At 40.2% G+C, this 19884-nt stretch overlaps 2 protein-coding genes across 2 annotated transcripts in view; one reads left to right on the top strand and one right to left on the bottom strand.

The window, feature by feature from the left end:
- Nucleotides 1-19884, bottom strand: part of WDFY4 (WDFY family member 4) — a 132534-nt gene that overhangs the window by 40677 nt on the left and 71973 nt on the right. The window contains exons 41-47 of the mRNA XM_030453090.1: nt 19559-19762; nt 18719-18770; nt 17150-17316; nt 8238-8386; nt 7014-7134; nt 5384-5469; nt 4109-4171 (exon numbers count right to left, since the gene is read on the bottom strand). Of these exons, the coding sequence (XP_030308950.1) occupies nt 4109-4171; nt 5384-5469; nt 7014-7134; nt 8238-8386; nt 17150-17316; nt 18719-18770; nt 19559-19762 (842 nt within the window). The remainder of the gene's footprint in view (nt 1-4108; nt 4172-5383; nt 5470-7013; nt 7135-8237; nt 8387-17149; nt 17317-18718; nt 18771-19558; nt 19763-19884) is intronic.
- Nucleotides 1287-2069, top strand: LRRC18 (leucine rich repeat containing 18). The gene has a single exon (XM_008502064.1). It carries the CDS (start codon nt 1287-1289, stop codon nt 2067-2069), a length of 783 nt encoding a protein of 260 aa, XP_008500286.1.

The raw sequence follows: 19884 nt of genomic DNA, 5'->3' as shown, positions 1-19884 counted from the left end.
TTTCAAAGGCAGGACACCTTCACAGTGGGAGTTCATCTATCCCACAGCATGGGTGGAATGACAAGGTTAGAGTATCTTGTGTCTGTCCCTGAAAGCACAGGGAATGTTTACTAAGGTCTGGTGTAACATGGCATTAAGCAGCACTGGCAAAAATCCCCTGTTGCAGTCTGCTCTGAAGGTGGTATGTGAGCTGCAAGCAGCCCTTGTAAATCAGGGAGCCCACTATACTCCTTAGGTTCTGGTCAAAACAAGATTCATTTGCTTTAAATATTTAATCTTTCAGTAGTGTCCAGAGCCCAAATCTCTCTCAGGCCTATAAAGAAGTCAGCCCACTGATCTGGTAGAATAAGTACAATTTTGGATAGGTTTTTGAGTGCAGTCATAGAATCATAGAATGGTTTTGGTTGGAAGGGACCTTAAAGATCATCTAGCTCCAATCCCCCTGCATGGGCAGGGACACCTCCCACTGGATCAGATTGCTCAAGGCCCCATTCAACCTGGCCTTGAACACTTCCAGGGAGGGGGCAACCACAGCTTCCTTGGGCAACCTGTTCCTGTGTTTCGCCATCCTCAAATTAAAAAATGTCTTCCTAATGTCTAATCTAAATCTCCCCTCTTCAAGTTTTAAACCATTTCCCTTTGTCCTCTCACCACACCCCATGTAAAAAGCCCTACCCCAGCTTTCTGTTAAAGCCCCCTTCAGATACTGGAAGGTTGTTATAAGGTCACCTTGGAACCTCCTTTTCTCCAGGCTGAGCAACCCCAACTTCTTTAGCCTGTTTTCAAAGGGGAGGTACTCCAGCCCTCTGATCATTTTAGTGGCTCAAATTTAGTGGCTCATGGCCTAAGGACTGGATTGAGACCCACAATATGTTTTGCTCAGGTTCTCAAATACCTGAGGGATAGCAACACATTTCATTCAGTTTCACTACATGCCGAGCTCAAGTGAGTATATAGGGATAAAAGACAGCAATTTTTTCTGACTTGAAACTCTAATGCAACGTAGCTGTTACAATGCAATAAAATAATATTGTAAACTACTAGAATTTCACTCAAAATACTAGAAGTACTTTCAGGAAGAACATTGAAAGTTGCAGATCCACAGCTAAGAAATCCTGACCTTAACAAAACCAACAAGATCTCTGAAGAATCCAGTAGTTATATGTTAATTTATAACCAATTTTCTTGGGTTTAATTAGGTAGTAATAGCATCTGCTCCCAAAAAATTTACTGGAGTTCCCACACTTCATCCACAGAGTCTGGTGTGTCTGTATCTCAGTGGAGAGATGGGGAAAGAAAAAGGTCCAAAAGGGAAGAAGATCACCTTGAAAATTGCCAAAAATTCCATTCGGATATCTTTTGATGGAGGACGTCGTCTTGACTTAAGCAAGATGGGTATCACCACCTTTCCCAAGTGCATTCTGAAACTGGCTGATGTGGATGAGCTGGATTTGAGCAGAAACATGATAAAAAAGATTCCAAGCAGCATTGATAAGTTCCAGAATCTGCGCTGGCTGGACCTTCATAGTAACCAGCTGGAGGACCTGCCCAAGTCAATAGGTACACTTCAGAGTCTTTTCTACCTGAATGTAAGCAACAACAAGCTGACCAGCAAAGGTCTACCAGAAGAGATAACCCTTCTCAAGAACTTGCATATTCTCAACCTTGGCTTGAACTGTCTTGACAGTATTCCCCCAAGTCTTGGAGCCCTGAAGGAACTTAGGGAGATAGGTCTCTTTGACAATGCCTTGACCACAATCCCAAACAGTCTAAATAACCTCCCCAAGCTCAAGAAATTGAATGCAGATAGAAACCCTTTCCCAGTTCCAACAAATGAAGAAGAGCAGGTCGACTCCATCAAACGCATAGAAACCCTTTACTTAGTACAAGAGAAAGACCTGTGCCGTTCCTGCCTGAAGACATGTCAGGATAAGAAGGATAAGCAGAACAAGTTTAGGAATGTGACACCCAGCCCCCCAAGAAAGCCAAGTTTCCCTTTACTCATTACACCCAATTCCTCTGCAAAGGATAACCAAGAAGAATGGAGAATAAGAGGTGAACAACTCTGAAATCAACCAAGGCACTCCACAGACCGTGACCCATGAACTCCAGCCCAGGTTAATAAAAAGCTAATCACTTTCCTCATCCCTTGTCCTGCAGTTGTGTTCCTTAAAAATCTACTCAGTTTCAGAAGAAGCAGATCTGTGTGGTCTCTAAAACAAAATCCAAATCAACTAAACCAGATGCATATTTGGGAAAGAAAGGAAGGACTATTCCCTAGCCTCTGGGTCTATTTCTGCAGGTTCTCCATGTTTGGGTTTGTGGTTGGTTTTGTTTTTTACTTCTTTTGTGTCCAGTGAAGGAGTCTTAAAGAAATTTTCGAAAAGTTTTTTCCAGTAACTCTACTCCCACAACTGAGCCCCAAACATTAATCTGTTAATTTTCATAGAGCAAGACACGGTTAGGTTCCAATTCAGCAGAGGCACCAAACACAAATATCATGCTAAGTGCAAATATTATTCACCAAGTAGTGAAAATACAATGCTTAGAGCTAACCAACCAATGATATTGTTTGCAATAAAGGGGCCAGATTTTGCATAAGCAAATTATCTGGGATTTTAGGTTCTATACCTGTGTGCAGTGATCTCTACTTGCATGACACAATAAGCATAACTACTTATACTAATTGTTTTGTTTGTCTCTGAGACTCCCTTCAAGAAAGGTAGAGAAGGAGAAAGAGGTAGGGAAAAGGGTTTAGGACGTATCATTTAGGCAGTGACTAAGAGATGAGTCACCCTCTTCCCATGATCCAAGAATCAGCTGGTGAATTGATGAAATCAGGTCTGGTGTCCTCACATACTTTTAGCTTTCTGTTCACATGTGCACCTCAGCACACATTAACTTACTCAAATCACATTCCTAGGGCAGTGAGCTCTTTCAGCTGGCAAACAGCAATAGACATGTACAAGCAATAAGCAGATTATAAGAGCAGTCAAGCATGATGTGAGAAGAGGTGATGGCTGTGGCCATAGTCACATGGTTACAGCAAACATTCAAGTATATTTAAATGAAGAATTAAGTGCCACGGGCAAAATACTCAGTTGTTCAGTAACAGCCCATTATAATTTTTCCAAATGACTGTAGCAGAACCATTAGAAGAGAGCAACCATTATAGCAGAGAGTAATCAGAACTCCTGTATATTATACCTATGGTCTAAGTGCAAAAACTGGTATGGAGTTTCCCAAAAATACTGCTACCTTAACATTATATGATATATCAAAGTAGTAATATCTTTTTTCCATGCTTCATCTGTGTAATTATTAATAGTACATCTGGGGAAATTGCTCAGTTTGGCTCACCTCCCAGTCTGAGATGGGGCAAGAATAGCTGGGATGCTATGGAAGATGGCCATTACTCCCTAGATGGGGAAGAAGCTCCTTGAGCTACTCTTGAATTCTTCTGAGAAGTGGCTACAGCATTCAAACAAGGGAAGAGTAAACTCAGCAGGCCATCCATCCTTTAGGCTCTTTACTTGGTAGAGAAACATGCGCACAGGAGTAATTTTCTCTAACTTTCTACTTAAGCACAACTTCTGTGGGATCATTACTCAGGCAGTGACACTATCTTATGTCTATTGTCTTTTAGCTCATGCTGAAAGAAGCAAGACTCTGAATGAACAAGTTATCTGGGATGTTGGGTGCTATACCTGTGGGCAGTGATCTTTAATTTGCATGACACAATCAGCATCACTGTAACATGCCAAAACATCTATCACTGCCCTAACCATGCAATAAAGAAGCCATTATGCAGAAACATGATGGATTAGCTCTAACCTCACCTTACTGTCTCTTTCCTTCACTAACCATCTTTGTAGAGTTTATCAATAGAGTCATATTAAGGGGGTAATAATTATTAATCAACTATACACAGTCAGCTACTAAAACATTCTTCATGTCTTCATATTATGTCTGTTTTACATTAGAATGCTTTTTGGAATTCTGAGGACACCTTTGAATTTTTAAAAAAGGGAACACAAACAGGTAAATTGTTAGATTATTTTTTCAAGGTGCAATTTATTTACACAATTGCACATTTCCCATGGTTTACCTTATATTCAGGGACTCTTCTGTTATCCCCTTTGACTTCAAAGAAGGTTGGAAAGAGCAAAATCTACAGGAGATATAAAAGGAGATATACAATTATTCAAATGGTTATCTGTCTACATTACATATGTATATAATCTGTGTCATGTCCTCCCAGTAACTTTATTCCTGAAGGGTGCCACCACATTTAACTGAGACTTTAACCCTGGACAAAGCTGGAAGACAACAAGGCAGAAGTAGACATTTCATGTTAAGAAGTTGACTATGGGCAAGTTAAAAGCAGTTTCTTTCCCAAATAAGCCCTTGAATTGCTATAGGAGTCTATGGACCTGTGATCAGGTGTTTTAGGGTGTTATTAATTAAAGTGAAAGAATGAGAACTCAGACATTTATCTAGCAAAAATTACTTTTTTCAGTCATTCCTATTTATTTTCTCTGGAGGTTTATGATGTCACACTTATTAAAAACTTGAAATACAAAGGGTTAGTAACCTTCAGCTGAGGGGCAATACAGACAGCTGAGGATCAAAACTTTATCTTGACCTGCCTTTGCAAGATTCCACCAACAGATGTTAGACCTGAAAGACAGCAAAGGTAAGGGCTGAATAAAGCAGCTAACTCTGGGGTAGAACCTTGTGATTCTAAGTAGCTACACTATGCATCCAATTTGGAGAGGAAAAACAGGTAAATTTGCATCAACTTTTTAAGCAATTCTCCATTAGAAACTGTGTAGTGATTTCAGGAGCAAAAGATGCTGTTGTGATTGTTTATAAATTAACAACACAGTTAATTAGTTACAGTTAATTACTCAGTCCAGTAAGCAGAATTTATCATAGAAAGTACTATGTATTGAAGTATTTTTCCTGTGTAAAGAACAGTGAAAATAAACCTGACATTCAAAGGAAGCATGTCCAGCTGGTTGAGGGAAGTAATTCTCCTCCTCTACTCTGCTCTCTTGGAACCTCACTGTGTTATCACAGCTACGACTGCAGTTTCCTGGGATGCAGGAAAATACAACACAGGACTGGGTGCTAGGAAAGTCCTCCACATACATTAGTTCCCTTGATAAATCAAAGGATATAAAATGCTCTGAAGAATTCACAGGTCAGTAAAGGAAAATTTCTGAGCTTTGCTGAACTGTAACCCATCAAATACCAAGGAGCCATAATTAAAGGAAAAGACCCTGGGACAGCACAAGAAAGACAGATGCAAGGATAAACAGAGGTGATAGACCAGGTGTGTCACCTGGGTGTTCACATCTTATTATGAAGTAGTGGTTACCTCTTAAATATCTTATTTCGGTCACTGTCATGGAAGACAAGAAATCTGGAGTAGCCATTTTTGAAGAATACTTCCAGGGCGATCTCCTGGAAAGATAAATCATTTACAGTGTGAAGAGCTGCACAGCAAAACCTAGTGCTTCAAAGTGTCTGTAATGGCCTGTCCAATTCTTCAGGGCTTTATAAAAAAAAGGCCTCCACTATGCATCAAGAGTGAAGAATCATAGCAAAAATATGAATAATTTTCTCTGTTTTTCCAGCAGTAGGAATGGTCATGCTTCTCTGAAGCAAAACCAGACTTTGGATACTGGTTCCATCACCCACCTCCCCTTGCTGTTTCTAAAGCATTTTTGTCATGAAATGTCAGTATGATCAACAAGACACTTGTATCATTATCTTCTAATTAGGTGAGAAAGTTAACATGAAGATGGGATGCTAAATGAGAGTTTAATTTAGAAAGAAGCCATACATCTTTCTAAGTTAATAGTGAGCTCAACAGAAAAACCAAGGAAATTTCTCCTGACTAGATGCAGCAGAGGAGGAAGAGAAGATGATGATGTTTTGAAATAGTTTTGAAATAAAGATGAAAACTTCAGCCCCTCTTTTTCCTCAATGTCTCCACATATCGGAGACCTAACCACTGAGATACACTGTAACCAATTCTCACCTACAAAAACTGTCCATTTTGCATACGTAGGTAAATCTAAAATAAACCAGGGCTGAGTCATGGATGAGTGCCTTACTACATGACATAAGGAAATTTTCATCCCCTTTTTCTCCAACTTTTGAATTTTATGAATGTTTTCTTAATTCTCCGTTGAATATCAACCTTCCAGAAATGGATTAAAAATAACAAAATGGCTTTAAACCACCATATTTTTGTCAAATGAAATCTGTGTACTCTTTAGTGCTCTTTAGCTTGTATGTCCTGGTCTGGGCCAGAATAGAGCTAATTTTCTGTCTTGTAATTTTGCTTTCAGCTGAGTCTCTTCTAAGTAGCTGTTCTTGTTGAAATTAACAGCAAGTTTCTCAGTCCATGTCTGCTTCTAAGACTGAAAATGTTCAATGTCATAGTTACAGCTGGAGAATGGTGTGCAGAACCAGGGCTACTGCTGGGTTCTGAGGAACATCTTATGCTACAGAAAAGGAGTAAAGGGGTCACACCTGCAACCCTCCTTTAGGGAGGAGCAGGTAAAACATATGACCAAAACTGACCAAATGGAGTAGTGTCTTGCAAATGTGTCATACTCAGTATAGATTTGAGGGAAGTCTATGGGATCTGATTGTTACTGAAAATCAGATATTTATTGGGAGCTTCCATCAAAATACAGGAAGCTGACATCAAGTCTTATTTTCAAAATCAGTAAGATAAACTGTGAAGAACATTGTTAGCCTAGCAACAGATAAGCCAGCTACTCCAGTAAGGTTGCTTAAATACTCAGGTGAATACAGAAAAGAGTCTGCATTATCAGAGGCCAATGAAGCACGGGTGGAAGCAAAAGCATTTTGGGAGTCAAGCAAAGAAACCTCAGCAGACTTGGTAAAAAACTTGGTAAAAAAGTAGCTTTTAGTTTCATGTCATTAGTGCTGTTTCAGCTTTCCCTCAAAGGACCAAGGATATTAGTTCCTACCTGCAGAAGAAAGCGCATCAGATGAATCTCCTTTATATCATGATATGAGTAACGGGAACACTTCTGGTCTCCTACAACATGGTCTTTATGACATAAGTTGAAAATAAATGGATCACTTATGCTGGAAAAGAAAAATACAAAGAAAGAAAAATTAATTTGAAACAAAAAGGATCATGAGACTCCTCATGAACACCCAAGTCCTTCCTAAAGAAGAGTAGAAATACTAAGAGATAGCAAGATCAACTGGAGCACACATGATTTGAAAACAATGCTAAACACAGAATGCAGATTTTGTATTAGCTCCCAAAATAAAATGAAGAGCCTGTGGAGGCTACGGGAATAGTTACTGCTTGCAAATAATCAGATAGCGATGTTTTGCACATACTGAACTCTGAGAAGCAGATAGAAAAAGAGCTGGGAGGGAGAACCTGAAAGCCTGGATCAAGAGTAAGCATCATGTGGATACACAGGTCTTATAAACAGCAACAATTGGAACAAATAATTAAGTGATTAATTCATTATTACATTACTTGTGTACCTGTACTGCAATTGCTATCAACAGCCTAAGCCATAGCAAGTCCCCTAGAAAAACAACCTTGGACCCAGTCCAATCAATTCTAACTTGATCAGATTGTCTGATACTGGACTTTTTAAGATTTGTATTCAAAGCAGACAATCAGGAAGTAAAAACACTGAGTTACTACTCATGGTTCCACTTTGCACATGAGCTCACAGTATGTGAAAAGAACTAAGACTAGCAGACTCATTTTCAGCATTGATCAGCTTCAATAAATCATGAGTCAAAGATGATAGCAGTGTGACAAATATTAATTATGATTCTGCCTTGGAGAAACAAACAGAATGAGACAATGAAGGTAAAGGCTCTTGTAATAACAGTTTCATATAACTGAATAAAAGATGGAAAGCAGTGGGAAAGAAACATAAACAGCATTTGAAAAGATCTGAAAAGCAGCAATGTGCATGTTAGGCTGCCCACCATCTCCATCTGTTGGAGCTGAGAGTTCTCGTTGCCTGTGCAAAGCCTGTGAAGAATTACCTATGTTATATATTAAACAATTCTGTGAAAAGCTGGAAAGGATGGCAAAGTTCTTGCTGTACAACTATCCCTCTTGAAATCCCCTCAAAGTCTCTAAGAATTCTAAGTATTCATGTGCCAGTGCTGAAGTTAACCATGCAGGTGTCCATGTAGAAGGAATGACTCACCTGGATAAGCAGTGAAGTGTACAGTAGACTTCTTCTAGAGGGGATAACACAAAGCACTCACAGATGTAGAAGTGTTCTTTGCCAAAGAGCAGCACTCCTTCCAGTGCTGTATGTCCCTGCACAACTGCCACAGAGCACTTGAATGTGACCTAGTATGGAAGCAAACATAAAGCCAGGAGTGGGTAACACAGGAAACAGGGACAGCAGAAAGCAAGACCCAGTGATGCAGAAGGACACATGCTTGTACTAAAACAGCTGCCATCATGATTGGCAGATCTATAGACACAGAATCATAAAATTGCTCATTCAAGATTATCGAGTCCAGCCTCATCCTAACGGTATTACCCTATTCCTGATGACCAACCACTAAACCATGTCCCCAAGCACCACACCCAGATAAATTTTAAATACATTCAGGGATGGAGATTCAACCACCTCCCTAGGGAGCCTGTTCCAGTGCTTAACAACCTTCTCTGTAAAGCTTCTCCTGATATCCAACCTAAATATCCCCTGACAAAACTTGAAGCCATTTTCTCTTGTCCTGTCATCTGTCACCTGTGAAAAGAGACCAACCCCACACTCACTACAACCTCCTTTCAGGTATTTGTAAAGAGTGTAAATAAGGTCTCTCCTCAGCCTCCATTTCCCCAGACTATACAGCCCCAACACCCTCAGTCACTCCTTATAAGGGATGTTTTCCAAACCCTTCACCACCTTTGTTTCCCTTCTTTGGACTTGCTCCAACACCTCAATGTCCTTTTTGTACTGAGGTGCCCAAAACTGAACACAGTACTCGAGGTAGGGCCTCCCCAGCGCCGAGTACAGGGGCAGGATCCCTTCCCTGGTCCTGCTGGTCACACAATTTCTGACACAAACCAGAATGCCATTGGCCTTCTTTGCCATCTGGGCACATTGCTGGCTCCTATTCAGCTGACTGTCAATCAATGCACCACATTTTCCAGTCTCTAGTCCAACGGGACATCCCCAGTTAGCCAGGACTTCTGAGAGATGATGGAAAGAAGCTTGGCAACAACATCTGCTGACTCTCAGCACTCTAAGGTGTAAACCATCTGGCTCCATCAACTTACAAGTGTCTAACTTATGAAGCAGGTCCATAATCCTTTCCCTCATGGATTACATAGAGCTGAATTTGTTCCCCATCTCTGTCTTCTATCTTAAGGGACTGTGTGCCCAGGGATCAACTACTCCTGCAACTAAAGACTGAGGCAAATTAAGTATTAAATACTTCAACCTTTTCTTGATCCTTAGTCACCACATTTCCCTCTGCATCTAATTCTGACATGCAGTCAGAAAATCACCATATGACTGATATGTGGTACTAGTAGTGGGAAGGTCTGATGCCCTTTTTCCCCAGTAACTCTGTTCCTTCCCCATCTATCTGTGACTGTATTTAGCAAGATGACTACAGAACATGAAGAGCTTGAAAATTTTGTAGGGGTTATCACTGCAAAACCTTGTTAAATAGCAATATTCACAGGGGGTTGAAACATTGAGGAAAGAAGTGAATTCCATAGCTTCACACAGGAAAATAGTGGCATATAATAAATATATGTATAATTAGAACACAGACGGAAGACATACACTTTTACTTAGATCCCAGTGCAATATATAGTAGAAAAAATCCTTCAAAGCAATCCCATGGAACAATGAGTAAAGAAAGGATCTAATATCCTATGTATCTACCTCACTGTGGCCAGCTGAATCCAGCATACAATGGACTGAAATTTCAGTAACACAAAGCTTCTTGCACTGACACTTTGCTGTCCTATATTATACAGAAGGCCAGTCTGAATATACGAGTCTATGATTCTAGTTGACTTAAAGCTTTAGTTAAAAATTCTGGAATAGTCTAAAAAACCTCCATTGACATCCTAAGACTCATTTTCTTTCTCCTGAGCAAATTAACCTGGAATTTTTAACCCACAACTTAGATCTATTGGGAATTTTTCAACTCAGTACTTGTTTCTTCTTGGAGTTCAAGAGCCAAATCTCCATAGGAATTATCTGCCTGAAGATGCAAATAGTCTTTTCACAGTTTTCAAAAACACTAGTGGAGGGTGGCTGTCTAGTCATGCAGACTCTAGTAGTGTTAGCACAGCCCTTCCAGGCAAAAATACAATGCAAGGATATTAAAGTCCAAAATCACATAACTGGAACACACCCATGCCACACAATTTCTGTAGCATAACATTATTTACAGAATAGGGACAAAACAAATGACTACTCTAAACCAGTTCAGAGGTCCATCCAGGCAAGTATCCTGCAACAGGAGCTTGAGGAAAGAGTGTAAGAAACATGCCAGAGACAGACTCATTCTTAATCTTCATGTATCTTCTCAGCAACCAGTGGCTTAGGGACTTCCTTGAGTCCATTTGTCCTCCTCATTGTCACATACCGTGTTTCCCTATGAACACTTACAGTTGCCTCTAATACCATGCTCAGCCATGTACAGACACTTTGTATGGTATACATAAAACAACACATTCAAGTAGCATTGTATCAGTAATCAGAGATGAAACCTGTAGTTATGTACTCTTTCTGCCATTCCTCCTTGTGTACTGAGGAATTCTAAGGTGCATCAGCTACAAAGGACCTGCAAGTAAGCTAGGGTCAAGGTTATTTAGGGCCACCTAAATATCTAGGAGTACATGAAATAAAATACATTGCTTTCACAGCTTTTGCTTGGGAAACAGATACATGTTATCATGGTGAGAGCAATACAGGACTGACTTTGTGCCACTCATAAAACCTTTCCAGTAATGATTAGTAGTTTGCTTGGTGAAGTCTCATCTTACTTTGAAATGCTCACACGTGCATCTCATTAATCTCAACTGAAGAATACATGACAGATTGCTTAATTCTGTCCAGCTGCTCAGTGACTGAAAGAAACTAAATCTACTTGACCTAGTCCTTAGGGGTAGTAATTCTGGGCTCAAATTTGGTCACATCTGAACTGTTAAAAACATTGGATCAAATTTCTTCTGCTCAGACTTGAGAAAGCCATTGCAATCACTAGAAAGCAAGCCCTATGGTCACAACTTTTTTTGGAAGACCCAGAAAGACATTCAAGACATTTTGGAAAACATTCCTTTTTTTCTTGCAGGTAGCCTCTATCTACCCTCCCTCTCTTAACACCATGTATGTTTCTTCAGCAAAAAGTCCATGTGTGTTTCTTCAGTGTGCATTTCTCAGGTTTTCACAAATTCCCAGCTGATACAAGGAAATAATGTCAGATATTTAGAAGAAAGGAGGAGTGGCATAAGAAAGTTCTTGTCTTGTACATGGTCAGGGCACTTGGACTGCTTCCTGTCTTTGCTTTCTGTGATGAAAGCTGCCATCTGTCCCAGCCCATCCTGTGAAGCTGACATCCCTTAGCTGATAATAGCATCTGAAAGCCAGTTCTAATAGGATTATATTCATACCTCTTGCACATCCAGGCTGCTCTCAAACAGAGAATGCTGCCAAAAACTAATATGAGTCCTTAGATTTCCCCTTAGGTCAGTTCACTCAAGTTCAAACCCAGCCCCCTGTTCCCATGACTCTCTCAGGAATAACAGCAGTGAAGTCTGATGCTTCTTTCTCTTTTGTATCTTCCTACAGGAATCAAAAAACTTAGGGGATCACCTGTGCTTGCTTCAGGTAGTAGTCAGGACACTGGGGTTTGTCAGAAGCTCTGTGGCTATCCAGGGAGCAGCTGCAGCCTTTCAATTGAAAGATGGTTTTCATCAAGTTCACTCCAAAAAAAAAAACCAAAAACCACCCAGAAGCAGATATGAAGTGGAAATACTCAGTGGTATCCATGGAGCTCAAGTAGCACAGTGAGAGCATGCCTAAAAGGGCAGAGATCTGACTAAAGCTGCTCCGTTTTGGGCTTTTTTCTTTGGTTGGTTGTTCAGTTGGTTTTGTTTGTTTGGTTGGTTTTTTTGGTTGCTTTTAGAGGGTTGTTTGTTCGTTTGTTTTTGGTTTTGTTTTGTGACACTTCCAGAATGAGTCAGATCCTATCCTTTGCACCTAGTAGCACATTTGGGGTTAAGGTGGAGTAGCATAGGCTGGCCAAGCATAGGCTGATCCCTACAGCCTTTCTAATCTAGCAGAAACCTAAATAAACTACATTAGAGAAGTAATAATCTACAACACCTTGTCCTTCTTCAGACACTCCCAAGTGCACTTCTTATTGCAGTCAGGTAGCAGTCACAATCCCTGCTCCCACAGCAGGGATGGAAGAGGAGAAACTGAGGTAAAGAAAAGGGAAATGGCTTGTGCCAAGGACCTGGCTTCCTAATCCTCTGCTTTGGCCACACTGGCTAATCCCCATTCCTTCTTCATTTGAGTGTATGTAAAGTTCTTTACTGTTGCATACTTGCACTGGGATGAAGTGTAACAGTGCTGCCTTCAAACCAGGCTTTCTTGTTGTCATGTATAGCTGTGAGGTATGTAAACTGCCCCTAGAAATGCTGCCTATACCAACGGGATGCAAAGCTGTTTCATCATTCTGTCAGTCCTAAATGCTTAACCTTACACTGTTCCTTCTCAATTGAGCCTGTTCTTTAACCAGGTCCTTTCTCCCAGACATAGATTGAGCTCCCTCTGATTTATGCTAGTGCCTTCTATTATTGTCCTTGGCACCTCCTGTTCTCTCTCCAGTCTTTCCTTCAGAGAAAGGTATTGTTTCCAGATTTCTGCCCAGATGCCCTCTAGTTAACTTCAGATTCATTACCCCTTCAGATTCTTACCATTTCAAATGACTTGCTGGCAAACTAAGATTTAATTTTCTTCAAAATTTCTACACCAAATAATTCCCAAAGCCTTGTAACACATTCTTCATCTATTACGTGCTAACCACAAATCAACAGCCTGCTAGGACTACTTCAGACTTGTAAAGATTAGGAAGGCAATCTTGTAGCTGGAGACTCAGGCTGCAGATATAGGAATGCAGTCTCCCCGTCTCTGCTGCTAAACCAGGGTTATTTAAAAGTTTGGTTCTGGCTTTTGGTAGATAAATTGATAGATCAGGTCAAGACTGACCCTATTTCCATTTCTCTTGTGGAATTCTGCAGCACAATGTGTTGTGTAACATCACCCACATCACCCTCTTCCTTCCATGCCTGTTGTATGTGCAGTCAAATTATATTGAAGATAAACACAAAATATAACCTTCACCTGAACAAATTACAGCCTTAGGAGGAGCCTCTTCAAAATGTGTAACCAAAGTGCTGGAGTAATAACAATTTAGCAACTTCTGAAAACACAGCCCTGACAGCAACTTCTGTAAGTCTATACCTGCAGTCTGCTTAATCTACTGAATTTACACACATCAGCTTCTGTGTGGAGGAAAAAAAAGTCTTGTGATTTAGATATAGACACATAGATATGACTCTACGCTGACAGCACAGCATCAGTTCCAAAAATTCAGTGGTGAGGTGACTAAATTCCCAGCTTTGAGATCAAAGTACTATTTTTCCCAAGCACACTAATAGCAGTCCTTTTGCCCAGTTTTCACAAATGGTCCCTGCTGAGGCCATCTATAAGGTGAAGCAACAAAATCTCAACTACCAGTCTACCATTCTTTAGTCTGCACACAACCACCTCCACCCTCCATCTCTTGTACTCAGTGTATAGTTGAACCACAAACATATACAGTTCCTCTGAATACCCACTTACTATTTTCAGTACCTCCACAGAGCCATATGGAGTCTTGCATATTACCAGGACTACATACAAGTTTTTTGGCTTTTAGAACTGGACTTAGCAGATCACTGAAAGCTGATAAGGACTAGGGGAAATTGGTCCATAAGAAAGAAGCAAACAGAAAGAATAGTAAGAAGCCTAATATCACAGGAAATGACACTACATGGAAAGTGATAGTAGAAGAAAGATTAGGGCTCCCTGGGTAAGGAAAACAGAATGAGATCAAGAGCCCTGAAAACTAAAGGCTCCACTATGCAGGTGAAGAGAATGGGACAGACAGCTCAAACATGACAGTAATGCAGGGGCAGCTAAAAGGGACAAAATAGCTGAAGCTAAAACGTCAAATAATCAAGTAAGAAATGGTGCTCATCTCAACACTCGGTATCTCTTCCAAATTTAGAGTTGGGACATATGGTAGAGATTTGTGAACCTCCTCTCTCTATAGTACAGCCCCAAATCCAGGATCGAAACAAACTCCAACTGTCTCCTCCAGCTGCCACTTTGTCAGAGGCCATTATAATGGCCTGGAAGACACTAAAATTGCTTTTCCCCAGGAGATGCCAATGTCATACCCATAACTTTCAGCAGTTCTGCTGCTGACTGGCTGTTCTTGGGAGGTCTGACAGAGGCTTGCATTTTCAAGGTTTGGGAATGTCACAGAAAATTTAAGATAGCATTATTATGACTACAAAGTCATACAAAGTCATCTCCTCAAAGGTCAGACAAAATTTAGCCCCTTTGTATATGCATTGTTACCATGTAACTTCATGATTAAACACTATTTTTTTCACAGTGCTTGCTCAGAGTGGACATATTCTAGTGATAAATTAACATTACGTGAGGAAGATGACTGGAGTCTATAGCATTCCTGCTAGCTACAGAATACAGAGGGTGCAGTTATATGTATTTAAAGAATCCTGGCTGGAAGAGGCTTTAACTGCATTTATCTGCCTATAATTTTTTTGTTTCTGACATTTCCTAAATTCAGGCTGTTTGACTTTGAAATCTGGGAAATGTGTTCCTCTGTGGGTAGTTTAGCACATTAAAAAAAGCAACAAAAAAGGGCATATCTAAAGGCTGTACTTTGTATGATCTGGGTGTTGTTCAAACACAGAATATGAGTATACCCACAAACGACTAATATCCATTTCTGTCAGACTCTCACCTTCACTCTCTTCTCTCAGTAGCCTTACACTAAAGCCTTAGGCGATAGTAAATCTGAATCCATTTGCTTTCTCTTCTATAGTCCCTTTCTCTGTCAGTTCAAGCAATAAACACATCTTGTTTCATACTTAAAATTAATTTTGTAGAAATGCCTATGAATTTTTTCTAGTCTCTTTGGCAAGCAAATAAACCAAAAGTCTAGATTATTTTACCATGACACCTGCAACCATATTCTCCTGATCAAACTTGCTAAAAATAAACTCTGAACCAACAGCAAATATCAACAGCATTCCATCTGCTGCTTCTGCAAAAAGCCATCTCACATAACTGAATATGTCTCTTTAAAAATAATGCAAAAAAATTAGCAGAGTGACATCTTTAAACAGTGACCACTTTCCAGAGAAGGGCTATACTTGTGTTAAAGAAAGCAATCTAGTAGCTGCCAAAGCATTGCAATGAGTTTTTTGTGCAGTACAGTAGGTAAGATGATGGTTCCAGTTGCCTGCTGAAAGTGCAAAAGCTCAGATGGCAGCCATTTCCAAGGCAGGACTGCAGAGCACTAAGTGAGCACAGGACAGCCAATGTCACCCCCTGCTGCTGTTTTTAATACTTCTGTCAGCTTGGGCAACACAGTGCCTGCCACTGGAAAAAAAAACACGCCTGGCATTTCTGACAGCTTCCTGCAGAGTTACATGGAGAAGAGACAGCCTGAAGGCTCAAAATGAAATCACCACACAGAAAACATGTCTCAAATTTTCATGCTTGTCTCCTTCTTCTGTGAAGAGGTATTGGGGGGGGGGGAAGAAATAAGAAGAGGCAGGGAAATGGATTATGTTGTATAGACAGTGTACTAACAGCCCTAATAGCATGAGGAAGCCACTGGGTCAGAAAACACAGATGTGGCCCCGAGCCACTGCCAAAAAAATCAAGAAAATTTGGTGATGGTATTGAGACATAAAAGTAAAATTATCATTTCTTTATCTGTGTACAAATATCATAGTGTTCTCCTGGCAGAGTTCAAATACTCCAAGTCTGACCCTTGGCTTCCAATATGGAATGCTCCCTCTTGGGCCAGCAAAGGAAATGATTCCACTGGAACACACAGGTGCACTGCAAAAGATCAGAGAATGAGGCCAGGTCTACTCCTCATGACAAAGTCCTGCAGAAAATGGCTGTGAGCCATGCATTTGCACATCAGGGCTTTGATTTGGAGTAACTATTGTGGGGGCTATGCTGAAAGTAAAGGGCAGGTTGCTGTCTTTTGAGCAAAGGGATTAAATTGAATATACCAGACCAAAGTTACTGTCTGCCTGACAGAGACACTCTTATTTAGTCCACAGCCCATGTACTCTTCCAGAGTTCCTGAACTTGCATCTTCCTTCTGTTGACAAGAAACCTGGGAGAAGGGCATCCAATCCAATACAGGGACAAAGAAGTAACAGCACTATTCTGACCAGATGACACACAGTAGAAGCATCAAACAGGGAACAGGGAAGTCTCTATGGTTTTAGAGGGAAGAATCTGTCCAGTACTCACGGAGAGGCAGAGAAGAAAATGGTATGTGAAGGGGAGAAGAAAACATTTTCTGGTTTTAGGCAGGAAAAGATTTAAACACCACTGAGCTGGCAACCCAGACAACATAAGCCTACCTTTTCAGAGATAACAAATAAATATGATCCAGATACTGTTTTGATCATGAATGAAGATGGGGAAGCAACACTGGAATTCTCAGAGTCTCATAATTTCTATGTATTAGGCAAATTCAGATTACTTTCTCACAGGTCCAATAATACCTTGGTTGCATGCCAGAAGTTTTTTCTGTTACTTCAAAGAGTTAATGTTAAGTGCCCTTCCAGAATAGGTCTATAGAGGAGTTCATAAAAAGGCTGAAAAATTGTAATTGCTCTAAGGAAACAGACAGTAATGATGGTTACTGTAGCTTGAATCTACCTGAACCACAAACTGAAAGGAAAAGATAGGTCTCCATATCCAAAGTGCCATCTTTCCAGAAAAAAAAGTATCTAGTTTATCTTTCCTACCTTTTCATTCTCTGCAAACTCCTGCAATATAACTTGTCTCTCCACACAGAGTTCTAAGAAGTCTTCTGAATGGAAACTTTCATGTAGAGCAGGGAAGAATGTTAGTTGATTACAGTCTGATCCCTTCTTATCCATATCCCTTTCTGCTCCATTTAACATCATCTGTCCTATATAAGGATAAAACAAACTGCATTATTAGTTGTAGACAGATGACACCAAGCACGTGCAATTTCACCCAATGTGTTCTACCTTGGGAAATTGATTTATTTGTAAAAAGAGAGTCGAGAAAAGTAAAATCTGTGACTGCTAAAGAAGGATGCTTATTTCAGAGAACCAAAAGGAATTAACTGTACTCAGTCATAATTCAAACTAAATTCCTATAATCAATAAAAATTCAAATATGTTGAATGAATGTATTTACTCTCCTTTCTGCACAGTGTTGGACTGATGGTCTGATAATCAATTAAAAAAAATTTTTAAAAAAAGAATCTCTTCACATAGCCACATAAAATTAGGAAAAACTGAAAATTATAGTCCATTGCGAACATGTGCACAGCAGGATCTTAAGAGAACTGAAGGAGAAACAATCCACTCATATCTTGCCCAATTTGTGTCACAAGTTTTGCAAATTTTTGTACTGTACACGGTTGGAAAGGCATGATCAGCCTTCTTATCGAGGTAAACTGTAACCATTTTCATACAGAAACTAAAAAGTACTTCAATCTTGTTTGAAGTCTAGAGCAAGCTCCACTCTCATTTGATAGCTGGACCCTGACACATTAAAAAGTATACAAAAATACTACCTGCTTCCACCAGCATACACCAGAAGCTTTACTGGGAACAACCACACAAGTCTGAAATCCACAGCCTTTGACCTGGCTGACAGTTCCAGACTACAATTCATTCTCAGTGGTCTGGGGTTTTCCCCTCTCTGGAAAACTATTAATTTCTGTACTTCTCATCCCCTCCCTTTCAATATCTCACATAACAGAAAACTTGGCCTTGAAAACTGAAAAATGTTCAGAACATATTTTGAAAAACTTGGTTCTATTTTGAATGTTGAAAAACAATTTGTCATGTTAATTTTCTTGGTGATTTCCTCCCACTCTCCATTATTTTGTCCACATTCGTGGAAAGTTACAAATCCTATTACCACTTCTCTGAGCCATCTATCACCTGGTTTTAAATGCTATTTCAGAGGTAAAATTGGGGTGTCTACCAAAAACATGAGGGAAGGCTGCCCTTTTCTTTAAGAGTTTAAGCAGCTGTGATCTTCTCTGATGTACAAGAATGCCCAAAGATCTCATTTCAATGTAGCTTTTTTTTGTTTTCAGGTCTTTCTGGTGTCAAAAAGAGAGCATCAAATTCTGAAGATACTTTATATACCACCTATAGCAATTGCATCAGTCTTTTCCCAGATCTTCAAGTGTCTTTTTAGCCCAGAGTGCGGACAATATTTGGTTTTTTCAATAAATGAAATTCTGACCTGGTACTACATACACAAACTCCAAATCTCCCTGGCTGTTTGTGCTCACTCTCTTGATGATATATTTAGACCTAAAAGGTTACCTGGATTCACTTCAGCAGGGGAGGATGTTTCATTTCTGTTTGCTAGGAAAACCTGAAAAGAGACTGGGTATGACTAGAGTGGAATATCCAGACAAATAAAAGTAATTCAGGACCAGAGAAAAACACAGATTTAGAGCTAAGGTGTAAATAAATGCCTTGGAATTTCAAATAAAGTCATTGAAAAGGACTCAAAGAAACAATTACATGCAAGAAAAACATCAACAATTAAGCAAAGGGGGTACTTTCTTTTCAAAGACAACTGTGCATGAGGCCAGTTGAAGAAGAGAAACCATACCACCCAGTCTACAGAAAACATCCAGAATCCAAGCTTCACATAAAAGCTGAGAACATCCTAAAGGTGGAAACCTTCTGATACACTGAAGCTGGTTGCTAGGATTTGGCACTTTGACACTATGGAGTGACAGTAGTAAATACCCCACTCATACAGTTCAATGCTTAGTTCAAAACACTGAAATTCTTTTGACCATCCACTAGTTCTAGCTGCCCTAAGAAGCATTAAGACTAACAGGACAGTTCCGCCTTCTAACTGGACTCCATTGCATACATTCAGAAGTGCATACCATTGATGTATTACAAGTAGAAAAGTATGCTTAGGTTTTAGTCTCATGTCTTCAGGGAGATCTGATACCAGAACAGAGGGAAAATAATTCCGTTGCTGCTAAAGACATTTCAGACCCTCTTACTCCCTCAAAACTGGACCTGTTCAGTGGATTTTCTATGCCTGGCACAGCATATTGATGGGAAACAGAGGCAACAGGTGTGTATAAAGTCACCAGCAACTGTTAAAGAAATTGTACACCTCCTGCAAAGGCTTTTTACCTCATTCTTCATTCGTATTGTTGCCACTCGGGTGTTCACATATTGAATCCTCCTCCTCATTCGTGAAGGCCCTTCAAAACAATCAAGAATCCATCGTGGCTCTAGGGCTTGTGATGCATCTCTCCACAGGCCCCTTCCATAGAAAAGTTGCTCCTCAAGTATCATCCAGTCCTTGGCTGCTTTGCTGTAATCACACTGCAGCATCTGTGGGAGAGAACCCTCTGTGCCACCTTTTGCACACTCCTCTGCTCCCATCCAGCAGTGGCACCACCACACTGATTCAGTCTGATCTATTCTGTATGGGACCTCTGCACAGGGGGTGATGC

Source organism: Calypte anna, chromosome 6, assembly GCF_003957555.1.
Source record: "Calypte anna isolate BGI_N300 chromosome 6, bCalAnn1_v1.p, whole genome shotgun sequence".
In the NCBI taxonomy this organism is placed as follows: Eukaryota; Metazoa; Chordata; class Aves; order Apodiformes; family Trochilidae; genus Calypte; species Calypte anna.
Note: the sequence above shows the minus strand (reverse complement) of the source record. Positions and strands in the feature narration are given on the sequence as shown.